The sequence below is a fragment of the Bactrocera dorsalis genome, chromosome 5 (assembly GCF_023373825.1).
Source record: "Bactrocera dorsalis isolate Fly_Bdor chromosome 5, ASM2337382v1, whole genome shotgun sequence".
NCBI lineage: Eukaryota > Metazoa > Arthropoda > Insecta > Diptera > Tephritidae > Bactrocera > Bactrocera dorsalis.
Window position 1 is genome coordinate 62,633,734 of NC_064307.1, and position 21,382 is coordinate 62,655,115.

The 21,382-nt window shown below is 34.8% G+C and overlaps 3 protein-coding genes and 1 long non-coding RNA gene across 4 annotated transcripts; 3 read left to right on the forward strand and 1 right to left on the reverse strand.

The window, feature by feature from the left end:
- Positions 1-336: 336 nt before the first annotated feature.
- LOC105224009 (uncharacterized) lies at positions 337-1,139 on the forward strand. Its single transcript, XM_011201969.4, has 2 exons — positions 337-648; positions 725-1,139. The coding sequence occupies exons 1-2, from the start codon at positions 613-615 to the stop codon at positions 1,049-1,051; spliced, it is 363 nt and encodes a 120-aa protein (XP_011200271.1). The 5' UTR covers positions 337-612; the 3' UTR covers positions 1,052-1,139.
- A 150-nt stretch (positions 1,140-1,289) lies between these two features.
- On the forward strand, positions 1,290-4,589 carry LOC105224010 (tetratricopeptide repeat protein 27). The gene is made up of 6 exons (XM_011201970.4): positions 1,290-1,855; positions 1,919-2,283; positions 2,353-2,611; positions 2,667-2,904; positions 2,967-3,807; positions 3,869-4,589. Exons 1-6 carry the CDS (start codon positions 1,792-1,794, stop codon positions 4,478-4,480), a joined length of 2,379 nt encoding a protein of 792 aa, XP_011200272.2. The 5' UTR covers positions 1,290-1,791; the 3' UTR covers positions 4,481-4,589.
- LOC105224012 (dynein axonemal assembly factor 10) lies at positions 4,533-6,046 on the reverse strand. The gene is made up of 2 exons (XM_011201971.4): positions 5,492-6,046; positions 4,533-5,429 (listed from the first exon to the last, which is right to left on the reverse strand). Exons 1-2 carry the CDS (start codon positions 5,764-5,766, stop codon positions 4,580-4,582), a joined length of 1,125 nt encoding a protein of 374 aa, XP_011200273.2. The 5' UTR covers positions 5,767-6,046; the 3' UTR covers positions 4,533-4,579.
- A 603-nt stretch (positions 6,047-6,649) lies between these two features.
- LOC125778623 (uncharacterized) lies at positions 6,650-20,521 on the forward strand. Its single transcript, XR_007422828.1, has 3 exons — positions 6,650-6,967; positions 7,775-7,904; positions 20,214-20,521. It is a non-coding gene; the product is annotated as an uncharacterized LOC125778623 (long non-coding RNA).
- Positions 20,522-21,382: the final 861 nt, after the last annotated feature.

Genomic DNA, 21,382 nt, shown 5'->3' on the forward strand with positions numbered 1-21,382 from the left:
GAATTAAATCAGAAATTCTACAATGACGCATTTTGTTATTGTGCAATATTTTTAAAGCATGTAAAAGTTTCAAGCAATTTCAATAATCAGATAGATAAGAATATTTCAATTCAATACATTCAGGTGAACAGTGTAATAAGTTATAAGTACTAGAAGGCATTGTACAATAAAATAAAAAAAAAAGTTACCATAACTAAATTGTTGTGTCTCAATAATATTGTGCAATAGAAATATTATTTTATATAACGGCTTTTGGTATAGCGGTTCTAACTTAAAATTTGTATTCGGAAACACGTGTAGTATGTTGCCATATCATATATAAAAATGTGCTAAAAAAATTAAACTAAAAATTACTTTATCTTAATTAAATAAAAATAATTAAAAAAAAATAAACTATTTATAAATTGGAAGTTCCCAAAATGCATAGAGTAAAAAGTCTGTTGTGTAAGCTACGAGTACGTTTGTTTTTTCGGCAAAGAAATAGTCAATAATGTGGTAACCCTCATTTTTGTTCTTGTTGTCATTTTACCTGATTTTACATTCTTCAAATCCATCATCAACCTGTTAGTTACACATTTTAAGTTCACGACAAAGCATTGCAAAATAAATACAATGGCGAACAATCCAACATTGATGAATACGTCGCAGGTGAGTGATGCAAATTATAATAAGTGATGCGTGTACATGTACACCTTACACGGATGTTTTTATCTTTCTACTCCAGACCGCACGGCTCGACAGTTATTGCAGTGAAATAATGCAGTTACAGCAGTCACAAGATGTGGACTTTTTAAAAAACGCGTTAGGACAAATAAATCTTGATGCTTCAGAGTCCAATTTTAGCAGCAGCTTCCTAAATGAAACACTCAGTGTATATGCCCTACTCGCAAGTGTTGGCTTGGAAATTTATATGGATTTGTTTGCGGAGCATAATATTGAGTTAGAACAGTTCTTAGAGTTGACATATTTGGATTTGCAGTTATTTGGAATAGATGATTGCAGGCACCGTAATCTTATTATGGAAGTAATTGCTGCATTTCGATTTGATTAGTGCCGTGTACATCAGTTGATGTATTATAGTGAAAACCATACATATTTAAGGAAAAATTCAAAGAACTTAAATACGTTTTAATCTGTTTGTCACCAAAGTTAATTTTAAAAAACTTATTTATATATGTAAATTTAGCTAAATAATGGAACAAGTAACTTCCGAGACATATTTAAACCGACATAATTTCATAGTTTCATTAGAATATTAATAGTAAATTTTTAAGAATAGTATATCGGTTATAACATAAATACACAACTCTCTTTAGTAATTTAAAAATTCGGTATAGGTAAAAAAAAATAAGGATCATTATTGTTTTAGTTTTCATTAATTTATTTTCCATTATACTGAAGTCATTAGCAACATGATCTTAAGTAATTTTTCAAACAAGCGTTATATATTTATTATATACATAGGTAAAAGCTAAATATTATTCATTCTTATCATTTTGATTTTTAAGTGTTATAAATGTTATATGAAAATAAATGATCTCATTATTTTTAATTTTTTGTTTTGTAAGAAAATTTAATTTACATTAATAAAAGTTACCCATATAACAAAGGTTAAAATAGACAGTTCTCGATTTCTGTTGTCATAATGTTCTCTAACTTATCAGCTGATTTGACTACATTCGGCAAAAAAAATTAAACGAAAACAAACGTTTAAAAACGCACGTGCAACATTCCAAGCTTTGTTATTTGAGCGTATATTCAAAACAAACCAAATAAAATAAGATTTTGAAAATGAGTGCTGAGCCATTCAATGTGTATCATTTGTGCAATTTCAATGAAATTACTAAATTGGAAGGTATTTTTCCTAACAAATTGTTTTACATGTGAGACACTTAATAGCTTTATCTCTTGCTAACAGATTTGCCTACAGAAGCTTTGCGCCAGCTTTGGTCTTGTAAATGGACAACGACACGTTTACAAAGCATTTTAGATAATTGGAGTTCTAACAAAACAACAGAGCCAAATTTAGAAGCAGCGGATACACTACTTTGTCATGCTGTTGAGCTGACACTTCTGTTCGTGCAAAACAATTTTACGGGTCCCTTTAAACAACTGGAGGAGTTCAGCAATTTTTTGCAAACAAAAGTGTTAGAAGAATATGATCCTTTTAAGCGGCTTATGGAAAATGGTGAAGAAATAAATCCAAATGTCAAACTGGGCGAGTTGTTAGTGTTAGCAAAAGAAATTCTAGATTTATTACGTCAGTATTGGCCGGACTCATTGGTAAGTACAAGCGTTAATTTCATAATATTGCTTAATTATAGTAAGCAATCTTTTGGTTTACACTTTTAGTACCTGCAATGGTGGCATATGCGTTTAATTTACATACAGCAGAATGTAATTGATGAGTTAACCGGCAATTTATATGAGCAGCTTAAGTTAGTGGCAGAGAGTCTTTTGAAAAATGTTGAAAACATACAAGATAAAGAGCTGCAAGCCTTACTTTACTTAGAGATTGGAAATAGTTATTTACTATTTCATCGTGCACAAAAAGCAGACTGTGTGCTTGAACAGTTATGCCAACGGTTTGGTATAGTGTTGAATGTGGAAGGTATTTGCTTTAAAATATATTTTGTTACATTTAAAACTAAATGTTGTGTAAATAGGGTTACTTGGTGTGCGCACGAAGTTTCAGCAAAAACCGTTGCCACAACTCTGTTTAAAAGTACAACATACCAACAGTGATTTGCCATTGGCGCAGGCCACCAACGGCAAAACAAATATACCCAAATTGCTGCTTTTAGATGACGACACAAGACTTGAGCGTATACGCTTTATTGAGCCGAAAGATAACGAAGTGATGACACTGCCCAGCGTATTACAGGCTTTGGTGCTAGCAAAAGTGTAAATATTGCTTTTATGTTTCTTTTATCCGTTCTAGTAATATGTAAAATATATTTTTTCAGTAAACAACTCAAACGTTCGCAGCCAAAAGATCGTCTTGCTGATGAAGAACTCGAGCCATATATAAAAACGCTTTTATATCAGGAACATGGACCATTGCAAGTACGCCAATCCGCTTTGCTGCTTAATTGTGTGCAAGAGTCGAATCAGCGCCGCACAGTGGAGCGCAGTTGGAAGCAGTGTGAAGGTGCCGTTAAATTACTTGACGGGCCCATATTTACATTACCAGAGCGACTCTCCTACGCATTTGCTGGCTTCTTACAACCCAAATGGCAAGTACAAATGCAGCTTTGCCAGTTATTGTTGTCACTGGGTATGACAAAAACGGCATTGGATATTTATCTGCAAATACAAGCATGGGCCGAAGTTATCCAATGTTATACGAAGCTGGAATTGCGTCATAAGGCCGCCGAAATAATAAGACAAGAATTAGAGAAGAAAACCACAGTGTTGTTGCATTGTCTGCTCGGCGATGCCATTGATGATCCCAACTGCTATGCAACAGCGTGGGAGTTTTCCAAACATACTAGCGGCAGAGCGCAAGCACACTGGGGCACATATTATTTCCGTAAAGCAGAGTATGTCGAAGCCATACCACATTTGGAAAAGTCTGTGGAGATAAATCCCTTACAAGAGAAGATATGGCTACGCTTGGGCTTCGCTGCCATACAACTGGAACGTTGGGAGCTCGCCGTGCACGCATATATAACATATACACATATCGAGCCATTGGGTTTCGAATCGTGGAATAACTTAGCAAAAGCGCTAGTAAAATTGGGCGATAAACTGCGCGCACACAAAGTCCTAAGCGAATCGTTGAAGTGTAATTACAACAACTGGAAGGTAAACACATTTTCTTTTGAGAAATGCTTTTCTTTTACATATATTATTTTTACTTTTAAAGGTTTGGGAAAACTTTATGATTGTCTCCGTGGATACGTGTAATCTAGAAGACGCGCTGAATGCCTATAACCGTCTCAGCGAGTTGAAGGATCGCTATCTGGACTTGGAGGTGCTTTGCGTTACCATTGGTGCCATTGTGGAAGGCAAACCTGACGCCAAAGGTCAAACGCAGGAGCGTTTGCGTAAGAAAGCCATAACTTTAATGGCACAGCAATGTATAAAGCATGGCAACGAACCGAAAGTATGGGAATTGGCAGCACTACTTGCTGTCACACCTCACAACAGGGCACAAAAGCTGGTTAAAGCTGTGAATGCGTATACTACCAAGGAGCTGGAGTGGGCGACGAAGCAACCATATGCGCTCAAAGTGATACAAGTGTGTCAGCAAGCCTGCGAATTGTCTTTGGAAGCAACCAAGGAGCATGCGCCAGAAGAAACCGACGTAATGATTACATCACAACTGAATTCCGCACGTCTTGCAGCGCAGGCTGTGCTACGTGCCACGGCGAAAGTTAATGAGAAGTGGCCGGAAAATGAAGAAGCTTTAACGGTACTGAAAGCGCAACTCGAAACGCTGACAGCGACGGTTAAGCAGCGCATGAATGCAAGCTGATAATATTTTAGTTTAAACATGTGTTTACGTATAGAAAAAATGCAAGTTCATATTTTAAAATAAAAAAAAAAATGTATTTCAAATACAGCTAATATTTATTTAAAGTAAATTTAATTTCGTGGTCACTAAAACACGCACACACTGATCGAACGAACCGCACACAGCCAAACCCAACTTGTCGGGATGCCAATCGAAGCTATGTACCGGTTGCGACGATACCGTTGACGCATGCAACATTTGCATTGTACCCGATACACCAATTTCGTTCTCATCCGCATCAGTTTTACGTCGTTTTTCTGGATACTCGTACTGCCATAAACGTATAGAGCCCGTACCCCCACAAGAAACAAATACATCTCTGTTTTGCGGTAAATGTCTTATAGCCCAAACCGTTGATTTAGGTCCCGTTATAACACCATTTGAACCAACGCTGCGGCCGGCATTTCGTTCTTCTACCCAACTAAATCCCTTCGTTGGATGCTGCGTACGCATATCGTATACCAGCAGTCCACCTTCGAGTGTAGTGACACCCATTTTGTTCATTGGTATATCGGCGCGATCGAATTCAATGCCACATATGCCATTTTTAAGTGTTGTTTCCCAGCGCACGGCCAGTTGTCGCAAATCAAACAGTTTAAGATCGCCGTTATCGTAACCAGCAGCCACACAGCGTTCGGCATTATTGTAGCTATCGCCAAAAGCGACAGCCCAACAGTCACGTCGTTCATTGCGATTTATGCCGTCGCCCTTTACTGTCTCTGGGCTAATATCCACAACTGGTGCCGAGCCCTGACGCATATCCCACACTTTCACGGCGCCATCACGACTGCCTGTGACAATCTCTGGTGCACCGCAATCCAACTGCTTGCCACCAATGGCATCAATCGCATTTATAATGCTCTTATGCGCCTCAACATTGTACACCGGCAAATCTGGCCGCTCCAAATCGCTGAAAGTATAAAGCGCAATTAAGTTAGTTTACTGTAAATAGAAATATTTACATGGACTCACAGTACTTGCATACGTCCTTCAAAATCACCAATTGCCATATGACGATTACGTAGGCTGGATGCGCCAAAAGTGCCACATTTGAAAGCGGTCTTTTTGACAACTTGCTTAATTTTCTCAGCTTTGGCTTCATTCAGTTCATATATTTGCAAAATACCATTGCTATTGGGCTTTGAGCCGAGTACCACAAATTTCGCAGAGCATGGTATCCATTTCACATCGTAAATGGTGTAGTCCACATTCTGTTGTATGTGCTCGATCATTTGCGGTTTATCCATTTCATTAAGTTTGCTGGCTTATGTTACGTAGTACTTTTGCTTTTCGTTTAAATTGTTTGTTCAATAAAATCATGAAGAAAAATTGTTGAAGTTATTTATTTCGCCACGGTTACTATGGTGTTTCTTCATTTTGTTTTTGAGGTTATTGCTGTCGGTTATTTTGTTTACGAAATGTTATAAGACGAGGCAAGAAAAATAACAGCTGTTTACAAAAGCAGATATGTTGTTATGAAAGCTGTCTTAACCCTTTTATTAATCTCTCAAAAATATTTTTTTTAGCTGAAAATTTGTTATATATAGAATTTATGCTTTATTTTTTATTAAATGTTTGTTAGTAAATGTTAAATATTTTTAATTTTAATTACTGAGGATGAAAATTTACGATATTTGCATGTCAAATCAATCATTCACCCAAATCCATCGGTTAATATTTTAGTACGTTCCTGCAATCAAATACGCTGAAAAAGAAGAGCTATGCCCCATACAATCACTTGTTTGAGCTTGTTTAGTTTTTAATAGATTTAAGATTTTATAACTTATTCTTAGGCTTAAAAAACAGATCCATTGAACAATTGTTAAGCTTAAAATAAGCATTTGCATTAAATAAAGAAATTTTGAAAAAAAAAAATCAATCAATATCACACTTTGAGTAAAATTAATTTTTAATTAATACTCTACTTCGCTTCTAAACTTATATTTTCTTCGTTTATACCCTGACAAATATTTGTGATCAGCTGATTAAAAGCATAAGAGAGAACATAGCTCTTTAAAAGAGTGCACTAACTAATAAGAGCGTAATTCTGCAACGATTCTTTTATATAAGTATCTACATATGTATATATACATATCTACATATTGCCCAATCGCATATAAAAGTAAAATAACAAAAATTACAAACGTTTCCAGAGCGCAAGCTAGCAGCAGCACAGTGCGCGCAGAGCAAATGTTAGCGAATAAAAGTGACAACAGCAAACAATGACTGGGTCGTCAAATGCAGCAGTCGGTTGTCTGAGTTTTTGTGAGTTGGTTGTTTGATTTGTTACTAAACGCGAGTGTACATATATACATAAATAACTACATATATTTAATCATATTCATTGTGCCGTGACCAACATTTCTAACGCAATTCTCGCAAAATAATAATTTACTTAACCCAACAGCTGATAGCATTGTGCTGTGCCAGAAAAAATCGAAACGTTAGGTAAATATATCGACGTTACCTTCGCAGTGAAAAAGTTTTCATTCTTTGTGACAAGATTCAGCGTTATTAAAAAAGTTATACACGTAATAAGTAGGCAATTGCTTTGCCATATTTTCAATTAAAATTATTGTGTTAATAGATTTGCTGACCAAAGAGAAAACAAAGTCCAATCTACCGCCAGTTATATTTGGTGATTATTTGTATACATGTATGCATGTATATAATAACATAAGAACATATGCACTTGAGTGGCCAACGCCAACGTTGCTGCCTTTACTAGCGTTTGGCAATAAATATTCCCGCACTATCTACTCGCACTTATCGCCGCCGCAGTCACTAGTATTTCCTGTTGTGTTGTTGCTGTTTTGATTATTGGAGGAATATCGGCGAGCGCGAAATTATGTAAAAAAAAAATTTCAATAATTCAAACGTAGATTTGTTGTGTGCTCTTAAGTATATAGTTTTGTGCAAAAAAAAAATACAAATATTCATTTCAGATTGACAAATAGTAGACAAAAAATAAAATTGAAAGGAAAATTTAGTAAAAAAGAGAAAAAAATTGCAAATTAATCACTAATTATAAAACACCAGCGTTAGCGTGTGAAACAAAACAAAAATAACACCACAAATTGTACGTCATGCAAATAAGAGAAAAAGTGTAGTGTCAGCGAAGGCGAAAGTGTTGAAAGTTAAAATATGTATATTCTTATGCTTAATATAATAAATTTGTGATCACTAGTGTAATTAATACCTGTGCTTGAGTCAGCATTTCACTTGTAACGTATTCTTGTGTTATTCACCTTCTAGATTCTTACGAAAGCAAGTAATTAACAGCTGACAGCTTGCCTGATAGCAGCAACAACAAAAAATTGTATTTCGAAAATACGAAATAAGCAACAGAAGAGGTGATGTGATGTGATAACAACAATTAACAAAGGTATGTACATACATATATACATACATATGTATGTATCTGGATTTGTAGGCATATTTAATGTGTAGGCGTGTGAGCATATACATACATATGTACATATATACAAGAAATTATATATATAGGTACATATACATATAGTAACAGTGCCAACAAATAATACCGCAGGGAGGGAAAAATATATTTTAAAACGTTATAAAGAAATAAGATAAAAGCTAATTACTTTACACTCAAAATGGTTAAAAGTAATTAAAATAAACATAAAATTCAAATAATAAAAATTTTAAATTTATATATTAGTAGCTATAGTGGTTAGATATTGACGATTCTGACGAATGTCCAGATTCTGTTAGAGAGAAAGACGTGTACAAAATTTCAGATCGTTTATTCATATGTATGTACATACATATATACTTTATATGATCTCCGACATTTCTTTTTGTGCTTTTAACAAAAAATAATATAATAAAAAAATAAAGTTTTTTTTAAAAAAAATATTGAAAAAAATAACTAAAGGCGTTATTTTTGCATGCAAAGTCAAAAAATGTTTTTTTTTCAGTGTGTAAAGAGTTTCTTGACACACTGTACTTAGCGGCAAACTGTTCAGGTTATAAAATTTAAAAAATCGCGCGTGCAAAAACAAAATGGGAATTCCCTAACTGACATTCACATATTTCACCATTTGATAAACATCTTACACCGCACCCCGTGCAATGTGTTAAGTCGCGTGTCTTTTTGCTAGCGTATTTTTGTATATACAATTTGTATGCATGTATGTATGTGTCTTGAAAGCTACCAGCCATAAACATTAATTTGTATATTGAAAACATTTATCCAATGTCATCGTCTTTTTATACTCCTGAAACATGTTGCTACAGAGTATAATAGTTTTGTTCATCTAACGGTTATATGTAACACCTAAACTAATCGAAATAGATATAGGTTTATATATATATTATACTTATGTATACTACATAAATTATCACGATGATGAGACGAGTTGAAATCCGAGTGCCTCGTTCTCCGGTAACGTGGACGCGTTGTTGTTCTTGTGGCGGTAGAAAACATTCCCTAAGTAATTTCGAACCATTGTTCTGGTTAGACACGTCTATGTGTATTGTAGGAATTGTATATGTATGTAAATATTCGGTTTCGGAAGAATTCAGCTCTTCTTACTTTTGTCATTTGATTTATACAAAAATGCTCTTTTGCTGATTTGAAAGTTTTTCAGTGTTTGTCGACACTTGTATATGTTTTTGGTTTATTTAATGGGACAGGCAAGATTAATTTTTGGTAAGGGGTGATCCATTTTGACTTTTTCTTAAGAAAAAACACAGAAACTTCAAATTTAATGGGGAATGTTTATTATCATTCGAAAGAACATTCTTTGGCATTTATTTTTTGAAGATTATCTCTTTTAAATGTTGGCCGCGGCTACGTCTCAGTTGATCCATCCGTTGAGTCCAATATTCGATGACTCGTTTGAGGCCTTCCAAGGCCTGAATTGAAGCGGGATTGCCTGCATAAACTTTAGGCTTTCAATTGGGAAAAGTTTAGTGGTGTGATCTTGGTGGCCAATCGACTGGCCCAAAACGTGAAATTATCTGCTCACCGAAGTGTTGTCTCAATAAATCCATTAATTGATGTGATTTTTCTTAGTACTTTTCAAGAGCCCATAGAGCGAGCGATGTCGCTTGGGAAAGTCGAGCGGCTTCAGTTCTTGCACAAGTTCTATTTTGTAAGCTTTCAATTAGGAGATCTCGACGTAAAATCCGCCAAGTCATTCCATACGTCAGTCCGAGTTACTGCGAACGCCGCCGCATTAATTCTTTACGGTCTTCCTGAACGCCTGAACGCTCTCAGCAAGCTTCTTCATTATCCAATAATGAATACTGGGTCTCAAGATGGGTGATGGTGTTGCGCATACTCGTAGTATGCTCAGTAGGCCGATTACATTGACATAAGTTGAGTGAAGTGCGCGAAACACATTTTTTGCAGAACGAGAATTTTCGAAATAAAGTTGAACGATTTCTAAACGTTGTTCAGACGATGAAATGCCAAACAATGTCGAACAAAAATAACATGACAGCTTGACACGACTCACGCGTGATATGTCAAGCAAAAGCTATTGAAAAAAGTATCTCTACTTGGATCACCCGTTATTAAGTGTTATCGTTGAATTTTATTTGGCCAGCTACTTAATTTTACTAAACGCGACATAACACTTTTATCGCCACATTTGAAGTTGCCTAATTACTGTTTTCGATACTGTTATCGTAATCAGGGGTTATTAGTTGATAGCATTTCTCGCCGAGTGTAGCTCAGTCGAAAATATTCAAGGTTTTCAAAGCACAAAGAATTTCCAAACCACTCGAAAGATAAATGAATAGAATCCAAAAAACTTATCTTGTACTCCACATGTAAACATGAAGAATATTAAGATAAACATAATGTCAGCTATTTCTAAAAGAAAATAATACCAGCTGTAAGCAATCTGTATACAATAAATATCTGTATACTTATGTGACTTACTGTTGATTTAAAATTGTATATGCAGGCTTAAATTTAAGCTCCTTAGACTTTCTCTCTTTGCTGATTTACAAGGCTTGGTCAATGTTTACATAAAAAGTGAGATAATTTAGATGCAACATTTTCTTGCAAAGATTGTAAAACTTTTAAATCAGCTGTTATCTGTTTGTCATGCGGAATTTTGAGTTTCGATGTCTTGTTAAGTACTTTATACCTATAAGGGATTTTCCCAAAATGTTGGTTTTTCAATTTTTATAAGTTCTTATTTATCTTAATTCTACTTTATATACCCTCAATAGTACATAGATAGATAGACAGAAATTAATTGAGGTTTTGCACTGCGATCTATAGTCTATTGTACCCTCTTCTACATCACATTGAGTCACAAAGGTCCAGCACTCCGAACAATTCCAGGAACTTACTGAGCGTGATGAATGTGATGTGTTCCCTGTCCACGTAGATTAATCCAAGGGCCTTGAGCCTGCTTCTACAAATTTCTGTGCAATCTAGAAACAGGTGTTCTGAAAACTCCGGTTCCATGTCGCAAAATCGGCAGTTTGTACAGGAGGCTATGTCCGTGTTGGACAATTATTTCTTAAGCTTGCAGTGCGCAGTATAAACCGTGACAAGAAGACGGAATTTGTCTCGGAGGACATTGATCATATCTTTAAATCTTGCTAGGTTTTTACGTCCCCAGAGTTGCTAACCTGTTGCCAGTGCAGTTCCTCCGTGCAGAGCAACTCCTTCATGGTAAGATACCCCAACGCAATCCATGGTTCTGGTCGCATAATCTTGGAAGCCGCCGTAGAGCGGGTTAGTTCCTCTGCCATCTTATTGCTGGCTATCCCTTTATGCCCCGGCACCCAGATCAGGTGTACAGAGTTGCAAACTGATGGGCGGTTCAGCTTTCCTATACACTCTGGCGTTAATAGCGACTTGACTTGTCAAGAGATCTTGCACAAAAGTACTTGGAAGATGCCGTCCGCCCCTGGTGAGTTATAGTTTGTGAAGGAGACCAGTGTCTACTTAATTTAATTGTGTGCGTAATTTCATTGCAGCTGTCCAATTCCAGCGATCTGGCCTATGAACGACCATTGGTGGAACTTGGTCATCCAGAACGAGGCTGCGCAAGGATCACTCTACATTCTTGCGGAAACTCCAACTCGTTCAACTCCAATTGAAATTTGAATCTCCAATTCAATTGTGTTTGAATTACTCTTCAAAACAGCATCTTTGAGCGAATCATTCAGATACATAGGTCCACTGTGGCATATAACTGCCATCTGAACTGACCGATCAAAGTCTAGAAAAAAATTGTTTATGCCCTTTCACGGCTATTTGAAATGCAGCTGTCAAGGGTATCATAGCTTCGGTGCCGCCGCAGTTCACGTGTTTTCTTCCTCTTCATTTATTTGTTATTCTTATTGATTCAGCGCTCGAAATTGATAACTTCACTTGAGAGTTTAAGACACAGCTTTCACTATCAGCTGCATTCTGTAAAAATTATTGACATTTACGTCAAGCACGTGTTTGACAAATCCACATTAACACACCTGTCAAGGTGCTAGACGACGCCAGTTAATGCCGTTTAAGCCGCAACCACTCAGCTGACCGGCGAAATATATACGAGTATATAATACACATAAATATATATTGCGCATGTGACAATCGGTAACCGCTTGCTTTAAGTGCGCTTTTTCCTCTTAAAGTATTTATATACGTATATACATAGTGCCATAACAGCGTGCTGGTTGACCTCGTTTCTGTTTTATGCGCTTTTTTGTCATGCCACCAACGCATGACAGCAATAGTTGTCAAAACTTGAAGATGTGTGCATAGATTTCATTAGATCTTTCTGCGATTTCTTCTACTTCTTTCACTATATAACTTTACTTTTTTTTTTAAGATTATTATTTTTAATTATTTTTTTTCTTTTCGTTTCAAACTTTTGACTTTAATTCATAATGACAACTCAAATACTCGCCGTGAATGGATTTCTGTACAGTTCAGTTGCCAAGCGCATTCAGTGAACGTCATAGAATTCTATACAGCAGCTTTATTATTATAGTTCAATCCAATGGAAATTGAGTGATAATTTGATAAATAACAACTTATATTCATGAAATTGCGCTGAATTTTGTGCATTCCTGCTATAAGCAATATAAAGTGGCGTTCATACCTTGCGACTGTCCACACTCGTATGACATTTGGAACATATTTTGAATAACAGTTTTACTCGTATACAAATGTTTAAACTCTAGACTTATGCAGATGTTCAAAAATAAATCTTTATAACTGATTTCAATTATATAACGAAATTAAAATATTAAAAAAAAGGTTTTTTTTTAGTGTTAACTTCTGGTGCGACTCTGAGTTGTATGAATAACAAAAATTTTGTGTTCGGGAAGCGCATGGTGTTTTAGTAGGCAGAAGTATGTGTGTAGTGGATGTTAGTAATTACATATGTATACAAATTTTCGATTTGGAAACTTAAAAACTTTTTAAAATTTATCGATAACACAAATATATCGATAATTTTTCAAATTAAAATTTAAAACTTATCGGCAACACAAATACAACGATAGTATTATCGATACGTTTTAAATTTACATCGATAGTGTTATCGATAAGTTTTAAATTTCGATTTGGTACATTATCGATATATTTTTGTTATCGATAAGTTTTAACGGTAATAGCAATTATAAATATTTGTTGTTTACCAAACATTGCATATCTTCTAAAATCTCAACATTTTTTAACAATACATTTTTAGTTCCGCTTCGAAGACTCAACTAATAAAAGTGGGCTAAGTGATTGCTAAAATAAAATGGAAATGTGGTATAAAATAATGCAATAGAACTTAGTAGCTAGTCGCTAGTCAGGTATTGTTCAAAAATATATATTAATGTATTTGTGCCAAATTCGTTAGTAATAAATAAAAATTTGATATGCTGTTACCAAAGTTATCGATTACAAATATCAAACAGTTTTCAGTAAATATCAGTGCACAAATTCGTTTGTTATTTCAAACATTTGTTACAAATTTGTTTATAATAAAAAACATAATTTGCTGTCATTAAAATTATTGATTACAAACATAAAACTTTTTCCGATAAATATCGATATACATACATACATAATTGTTTGTTACTTCAAACATTCGTTTCAAAATCGTTAGTAATTAATAAAAAATCAATATACTATTACTAAAATTATCGATAACAAATACCCAGAATTTTCGATAAATATCGATAAACGGAATCTTTTGTATTTACACCATTTGTTACAAATTCGCTTGTAATAAAAAACTAAATTTTACTAATATTGTCGATTAAAAATATCGATATCTTTTCGATAAATATCGATATACGGAATTACTTGTTACTTCAAACATTATTTTCGCTCGCTAGGAATATATAAATAATAGATGTACAGTTTATAAAATTATCGATAACAAAATCCAGAATTTTTCGATAAATATCGATATACGGAACCTTTTGTAATTGAAACATTTATTATGAATTTGTGATAGTCAATAAAAACTCGATATACAATTACTACTGTTGTCGATTAAAACTTTCAAAATTTTTTCTCTAAATATCGATATACAGAATTGTTTGTTATATCAATAATTTGTTATGAATGCGCTAATAATCAATACAAATTCTATATAAAAATCCGATTAAATTTTCGATTACTAATATCTAACCTTTTTCGATAAATATCGATATACACATTTGTTTGTAGTTTCAAACATTTGCTAAGAATTCGTTAATAATCAATAAAAGCTCAATGTGGTGTTACTAAAGTTATCGATATTAAATTTTTTTCCATAAACATCGATAAACAGCCGCTGTTTTTCCAGCCAACATCCACTAACATCACAATGGTACGTGTCTATTAATCAAAAAGCAACTTCAGGGTTCATTTTCTTTCTACAATAAAAAACTGTGGTTGTAAAATTAAAGATTAGATGGATTATCGTAATTACTACTGGATTAGCTGACCATTAATCGATTATTATTTTCTGCATAGTTTCTAATATAGAATAAATAAAAACTTTATATAGTGCGATAAAGCTTATCGAGGACATACATGTATCGATATTTTTTACATTAAATGTTTAATATAAATAATAATAATAAAAAAATATTTTAAATATCGATATAATTATTTTTTCTTTCAGACATAGTTTTCGTTAATACCACAAAAATATGAAATTATTAATCAAATAGTCATTTCATGGTTAATTTTAGGTAATAAAAAGGTAAGAACTGGTTAAATAACCACAGATTAGATAGATTATCGTAATTACTAATGGATTAGGTAAGCATTAATCGGTTAAAATTTTCGAGTTAGTAACATCCTAGCTGTTTTGCTTTATGTTTTTTCATGCCTAAAAAAAATCGTCAAGGCTCAATAACTTTAGTAAATAAAATTGAGGTTATGTGTATATTTTTTTATTTTATATTATCAAAATATTGCTTTGGTGCTTTCTTGTACATTCAGCCTCACACCGTTGTTTTTTAATGCATTTTATTATCGTATGATTTCCATTAAACCAAAATATATTTCAAGCGTGACAAATCTGTACATTTCTAAGTACATATGTATATAATATAATCATGTCGTCCCACCCATTTTATAATAACCCAAAAAATACTAGTCACACTTCAGCAAATTTTCCTAATTTTTCTTTTATATGTATACTATTTTGTGCTCAATTGCTCGATCACACACTTCCGTCAACTCAGCACTCACATAGCTTACCCACCTTCCTGCTGCGTATGTAAACACTGCCAATATTGGGTTGAGGATTTTATTATCATCCCGTGGCCAATGCTCTCACCACAAAAATCCACTCACGCTTCTTCTGCAATCAACTGGTCAAGCTACTTATATCGTTGTAGATGGCCAATTGCTGAGTACAAAGAGATTAGTGTTTGAAGATATGTTTGTACAATGTATACAACGGCTTTTTACCTTACTACTTTTCTAGTTCAAATCTGAAATTTAACCGAGTTTAATCAATCATGTCGTCAGTTATATTATCGGCACTAAATTCATTTATCTTAGTACAAAACGGCTCATTTACTTGGTTTTCGTTAAGATATATAGTTCACACTTCGAGTTCTGTATTGTAATTGAATCAGACGACGGAATGGAACGTTCGATTTATAGTAAATATACCGATTTTATGCCTTCTCTGATAGCTATTCACCTCTCATTACAAAATCCATGTCTGTGAAATATCACTGTGTAGTCTGAATATTTAAATTAGTTGCGATATAGACTCGCTTACCTTTGTTTGTAACTTCTTTAACTTTGTATAGTTCGGTTCGGTTGTTTTTGAAACAAAAGGGGTTTTTTGAGCGTAACATTTTTAGGAAACATTTTTCAAGTCAGCTACATACGTCAGAGTTTGATACTTTTTGAAGTCGTTAACCTTGTTTACTTCAGATGACTAACTTGAAAGAATCTCAGATGAACATCACTCCTGTTGTTATCTTGAACGAGCAGCTTCTTCTGCTTTTTGTGGGCCGAGAAATGGAACGACATATAAATTTTGAATCGCTTTTGAGCAAATAATTGATTTTGTGAGAAGCTTGAGATCTCACATTGCCTGCCGAGGGACGTCTGTAACCTTTTCTATTAGTCAGAAACTGAAATCAAACACATCACCTGTGTAGACAAGTGCTGTCTGGTTTCTACAGAGCTTTGAGAAATCCTAAACCGTTTCTCGAAGTTCTCATTGTAACTACCACTTAACGCTGGTGCTCGTTTTGTCTGCAGATCATATGTACAGTGTGTTGCAAAAGTGATGATATTTTCTTGAATAGTATTGTTCTAGGTAGAAAAAAATAATATCAATCTTATCCCTTGCTAGGAAACATGTTGCTGACAAGTCTAAACTGGGAAAAAAATTCAAAACTGTTGATTATATTATATGTTAGAGCTAATCCTTAGTTGCCTTTTTAGGAACTGTTGAGCCGAGTGATGAATTAGTAAACTGTAGATCTGTTAGTCCACGATTATTATCGCATCTTTGGTAAAAATCGGCAAGATAAATAGAAAATAGTAAGACTTTGTTCATAATCTATGTCGGCTCCTCAAACTAATCCCGCTTGGCTTGGGTTTTTTCGACTTCGGCTCACCTTTGCTACGATATTCAACCGATGGATCGTCTCTTTACAGGTCGTAAGCATAGATCCAAGACTAATCGACAGTAATACGAGGGCTGCTATATATATTTCTGGTCTAATAATGAAATTAGGAATATTTATCAACGAAAATGTTTTTTTTTTTCGTTGGATTTGGCTCGTCTTGGAAGACTCACACGGTCGATTACTGTTTTGTTTCGGGCTCATACGCATAGATCCATGATTCGTCACCTGTGACGATCTTGTAAACGTCTTTTGAAGCACCGCGATCGTATTTTTTCAGCATTTCTTTACACCAATCCACACGAGCCTTTTTTGAGCGATTGTCAAATTGTGCGGGATCCAACGAGAACAAACCTTTTTTACGGCCAGGTGTTCATGCAATATCGAATGTATGCTGGTGGGAGAAATGCATAGGCATGCCTCTATCTGAAGGTATGTTACATGACGGTCTTGCATTATCAGTTCACGTACGGCATCGATGTTTTCTGGCACAACGGCTGTTTTTGGACGACCTTCACGAAATTCGTCTTTGAGCGAGCGTCGGCCACGATTGAATTCGTTGTAACAGTTTTTCACAGTTCTATAGGATGGTGCTTCATAGCCATACAAAGATTTTAGTTCATCGATGCACTCTTGTCGTGACAATCCACGTCGAAAGTTGTGAAAAATAATCGCATGAAAATTTTCACGAGTTAATTCCATTTTTTAGCCGAGATGAATTTTTTAATTCCCTGTAAATAAAACAATTCAGGATTAAATGACAAAACGTTCTGAGTGATGTTATGCTAAAAAATGTCAAACTTTCCAATGGAAATGTCAGATTGCACCTGGCAACACTTAGTGTTGCCTAGTCCAGAACTATATATAGCAGCCTATGTAATATGCTTCATGATATTGAGTGATTTTGGAAGCAATCGTGCAAATGATCTTTCAAAACGGTTTTCACTGATCCTTCCGATATTCCAATGATGTCAGTAAGATCCTCTTTTCCTCCAATTTCTATATTTTATTGACGTGTTGGTCATCAGTATCAGTATACTAAACACTAATGATTATTTTGCTGTGATGTTTGGCACAGATGTCACTGATAGTCATACCAACCTAGAAATAATATTGTATATATCGACGAATGGGTTCTGCTCGAAATTCAAATTCAAAAGTCTTACTATTTTTGCTCATACTTTGTAGTATGTTTATACTGAAATTGTTACCGTGCACTTAACTACACAATGTAATTATTAGATTTGCATAAATAATTGCCACCGAGGCGCCTATTTGCTATACAAATATCTGCTTACGGTCCTACAGTGTGTTGTGCTTTGCATACTTGATCAATGCATTAGCGATATCCAGCATAAAGTGGCGTTCAATAAAAACCACAAAGCTGCAATATAAATAATAATAATAATCATAACTAGCGCTCAATAGTCATAATAATAGCAAATCAAAGGCGCTGCTTTTAATGGTGTTTTCATAAGCAATCGTCAACACACATTAACGCTTCCATTGAATTTAATTCACAATCAATTAAATTGGTGTATACGCAACAATTTTGGGCAACCGTTTTACTTGCCACAATTTATTTATTTGCACATGCGTCACGTATAGGCTATGTGTGTGTATATAATTTTTATTGAAAAGTGTGAAACTTGATAGCTTCAATCATTTTATTTTATCATTTTCGATTTGCTAAAATTAGTCAGCAGAAATGAAATGCTAAATATAAAGATAAATGAAGAAAAATAGCAATATTATATTTGATTGTGTGCCATAATTTTTTGTGATACTGTAGATCATTATTGTGTTCACTAATTTACGAAGTTAGCTTGATATCTAGGAAAGCTAGGGATTTTATGTTTTTTTTTAAAGACCAGCTGTTAGCATCTGTCCTTTCAATCTCTTAAGGCTTCATTTGGCCCAATTATTTATACACGGAATTTAATATACCCTAAATTTCCAACGAAACTTGTAATACTCTGAGGAAACATCGGAGGCCCTATAAAGAGTAGTTATATGTAGCGGTCTTGATTTAGCCACTTCCATATTTTTATCTTTATACACGGGAACTACTCTACTACTTGATTGGTGACAGCACTGTAGGATGTTGCGTGGGCAGACTCCTGCAATATGGGGAAACGTACGACAAACTCCACTCACGTGTGGTCCAGCAAGTGCAATATTGCACTGTATAGATTCTGCGAGGAAACAGGAGTTGCTGAGTGGCTTTCGCACGACAATTGGAGCGGGATAAGGGTTGGGGGACTGATCAGAAAGAGAGTCATGCTGCCTGTTTGAGCTCCTATGGATCGTAGGAATCCTTTGTTAGTCACTCGCGGGGAATGTCGGTTGGCAACATGGGGTCACGAAACTCGTTTTTCACACCCGGTGAGTCTTAAGGCCTGCGCAGGTCTTAAGATGGCTCCATCCACTGCATGTATTAATCGAGGTGAAGTATAGAGAGAATTCCTGCGTGCCCGGGTTGGACACAAAATAGATATACAATATTTGCTTTGCCTATTGCAAAAAGTTGCTCCAGAGATGACAAACTTTATCTAAAAATTAGATCTTCGAAAAAACAGTCCTTTGCCGGAAAATATCCGGGTCAGTTCCGGTAACGAGAACGATGTCCTCAACCTGTCGCTGACCAATATTCAAATACCCGATGTAGCTAAAATCATAAGTGTGTTTCCACTACTGAAACCTGGGAAATCCGAAAACGAGGCTGAGTTCTATCGCCCGATAACTCCTCTCTCCCCAGTAGTGACACTTGACACTTGCCACTCCCGACCTTCACTTACCATCTGATTCTAACAAACCACCAGCAAGGTTTGAGTAAAGTACACAGCACCACCACAGCACTTAGTGTCATAAAGGCACCGATATTTTATGGCTCCGACTAAAAACCACACTGAGAGGACGAAACTCGTAGCTTTGGATTTGTCAAAAGTCTTTGAAACAGTTAACCACTCAATGCTACTTGAGGACATCCAAAATCTACGCTACCTACAGGGTTGAAGAGATGGACTATGAACTCCCTGAGTGGTCGGCAATTATCCGTCCTGTTTCGGGGTAAAAATACTAAACTGAGAAGAATTTAACAAGGGCTACCGCAGGGTAGTGCACTCTCCCCGTTGCTGTTAAGCTAGCCGATAAGATATGAGGAAAAAACCAAGAAACGTTGTTGGCCACATACAAGGCAATCGGTAGGCTGATCTTTAACTATGCCGCACCAATATGGTCGCCAGGTCTGACCGACTCTCTCTTGGAGTCAACCCAGCAGGTTAAAGTCCTACTTATACAGAATTGACCCCGCCATACCAAATATATCTCCAGCATGCAACGAGTTGCCGCATGACTCTAACCATCTCTTTGCATGCCCAGCTTACCTACACAGCTGACACCACTCTCCCTATGTTTTTGATTCAACATGAGAGATTTATGAGAAAAATATTTCATTAATAAAAAACAGCAGAAAGTAAAATTTCAAAATATGTCGAGTGATGAAATTTCACATTCAACACTCAAAAATAAGTAAGGATATAAGCACAAGTATATATGTATATACATAAGTACATAACGCAAGATGTGTTTACCTATGCATCTACTTTTTATCTATTTTTAGTGAATTTTAAGCTTTGCTGTCAATCACATGCTCCATGATTTATGACATCATTGAGTGTTTGACACCGCTCACCTTCACACGCACACACTTGATCAGCAAGCTGTGTCTGTGCACTCAAGCAATTAGCTATTTAAGCGCTTCATGTGCCAAAACTGATAGCGATAAGATACATACATAATCTGTTAATTTTTATTTAAGCGAAATCGGTTCTATGTTACATACATATGTATGTTACTTGTTAATATACTCACACATATAAATAATAAAAAATAAAGTGTGAAATAATCCGGTAATGTAACAAACATATGTTTTCACATTCATTTGTAATAATTATTTTTTTAAACAATAAAATTGTTGCTTTTGATTTTTACATACCGAAAAATACCATATATACATATGTACATATATGTATATCGTCACCTAAAATGCAAAATATGGTAACATCACTTTTCATAAGTTTACAGGAAAAACGATATATGAACCACTCAAAATGAAACAAAATTTGAGTTTAGGTTATAGAATGGTTACTTATCGGTTATCATTTACTCATAACTGACTCATGTTTTGGTTATAAAATGGTTATAACATCTGACAGCGATTTTCGATTCCTTTTGTTGATCTATTTTTTGCATTTTAGGTGACGATATATATTTATACAAGTATATGCACATATAAAATATAACAGCAGGTGTTTATGTGCTGGAATTTCAGCTGGAACGAGTTATGACACATTTGATATATGATAAATGTTTATAGTGGCTTGTAATTCATAGTGAGTGCGATAAGGGAAATTTTTATGCAACTTTGTTATGATAAATGAAAGAAAATCACCATTTTCAGTTTGTTTGTCAAGCGCACAGGAGCGATAAAGCGCTAAACAGGGTGATCGCAAGAATATTTTTGTAGGCGACTTGTCGACTCAAATAAATTTTCAAAAAAAAAAAAAATATTATTTAATACAAGAGTGTATATGAACCTTATTGTAGTGGTATAACAACTTGTTAGCATTTACTTGTTAGTCTATGCATTTTATACCAGTTGTTTTGCGAATTTTCCCTCTCTTTAAGGTGGTATAACGACTTAGTATGTATGTATATTTAATTGTGTTGGTGTGTTTGATTTATAGCAGTTATTTGTTCGAACGTACATACTTATAATAAGCAACTAAA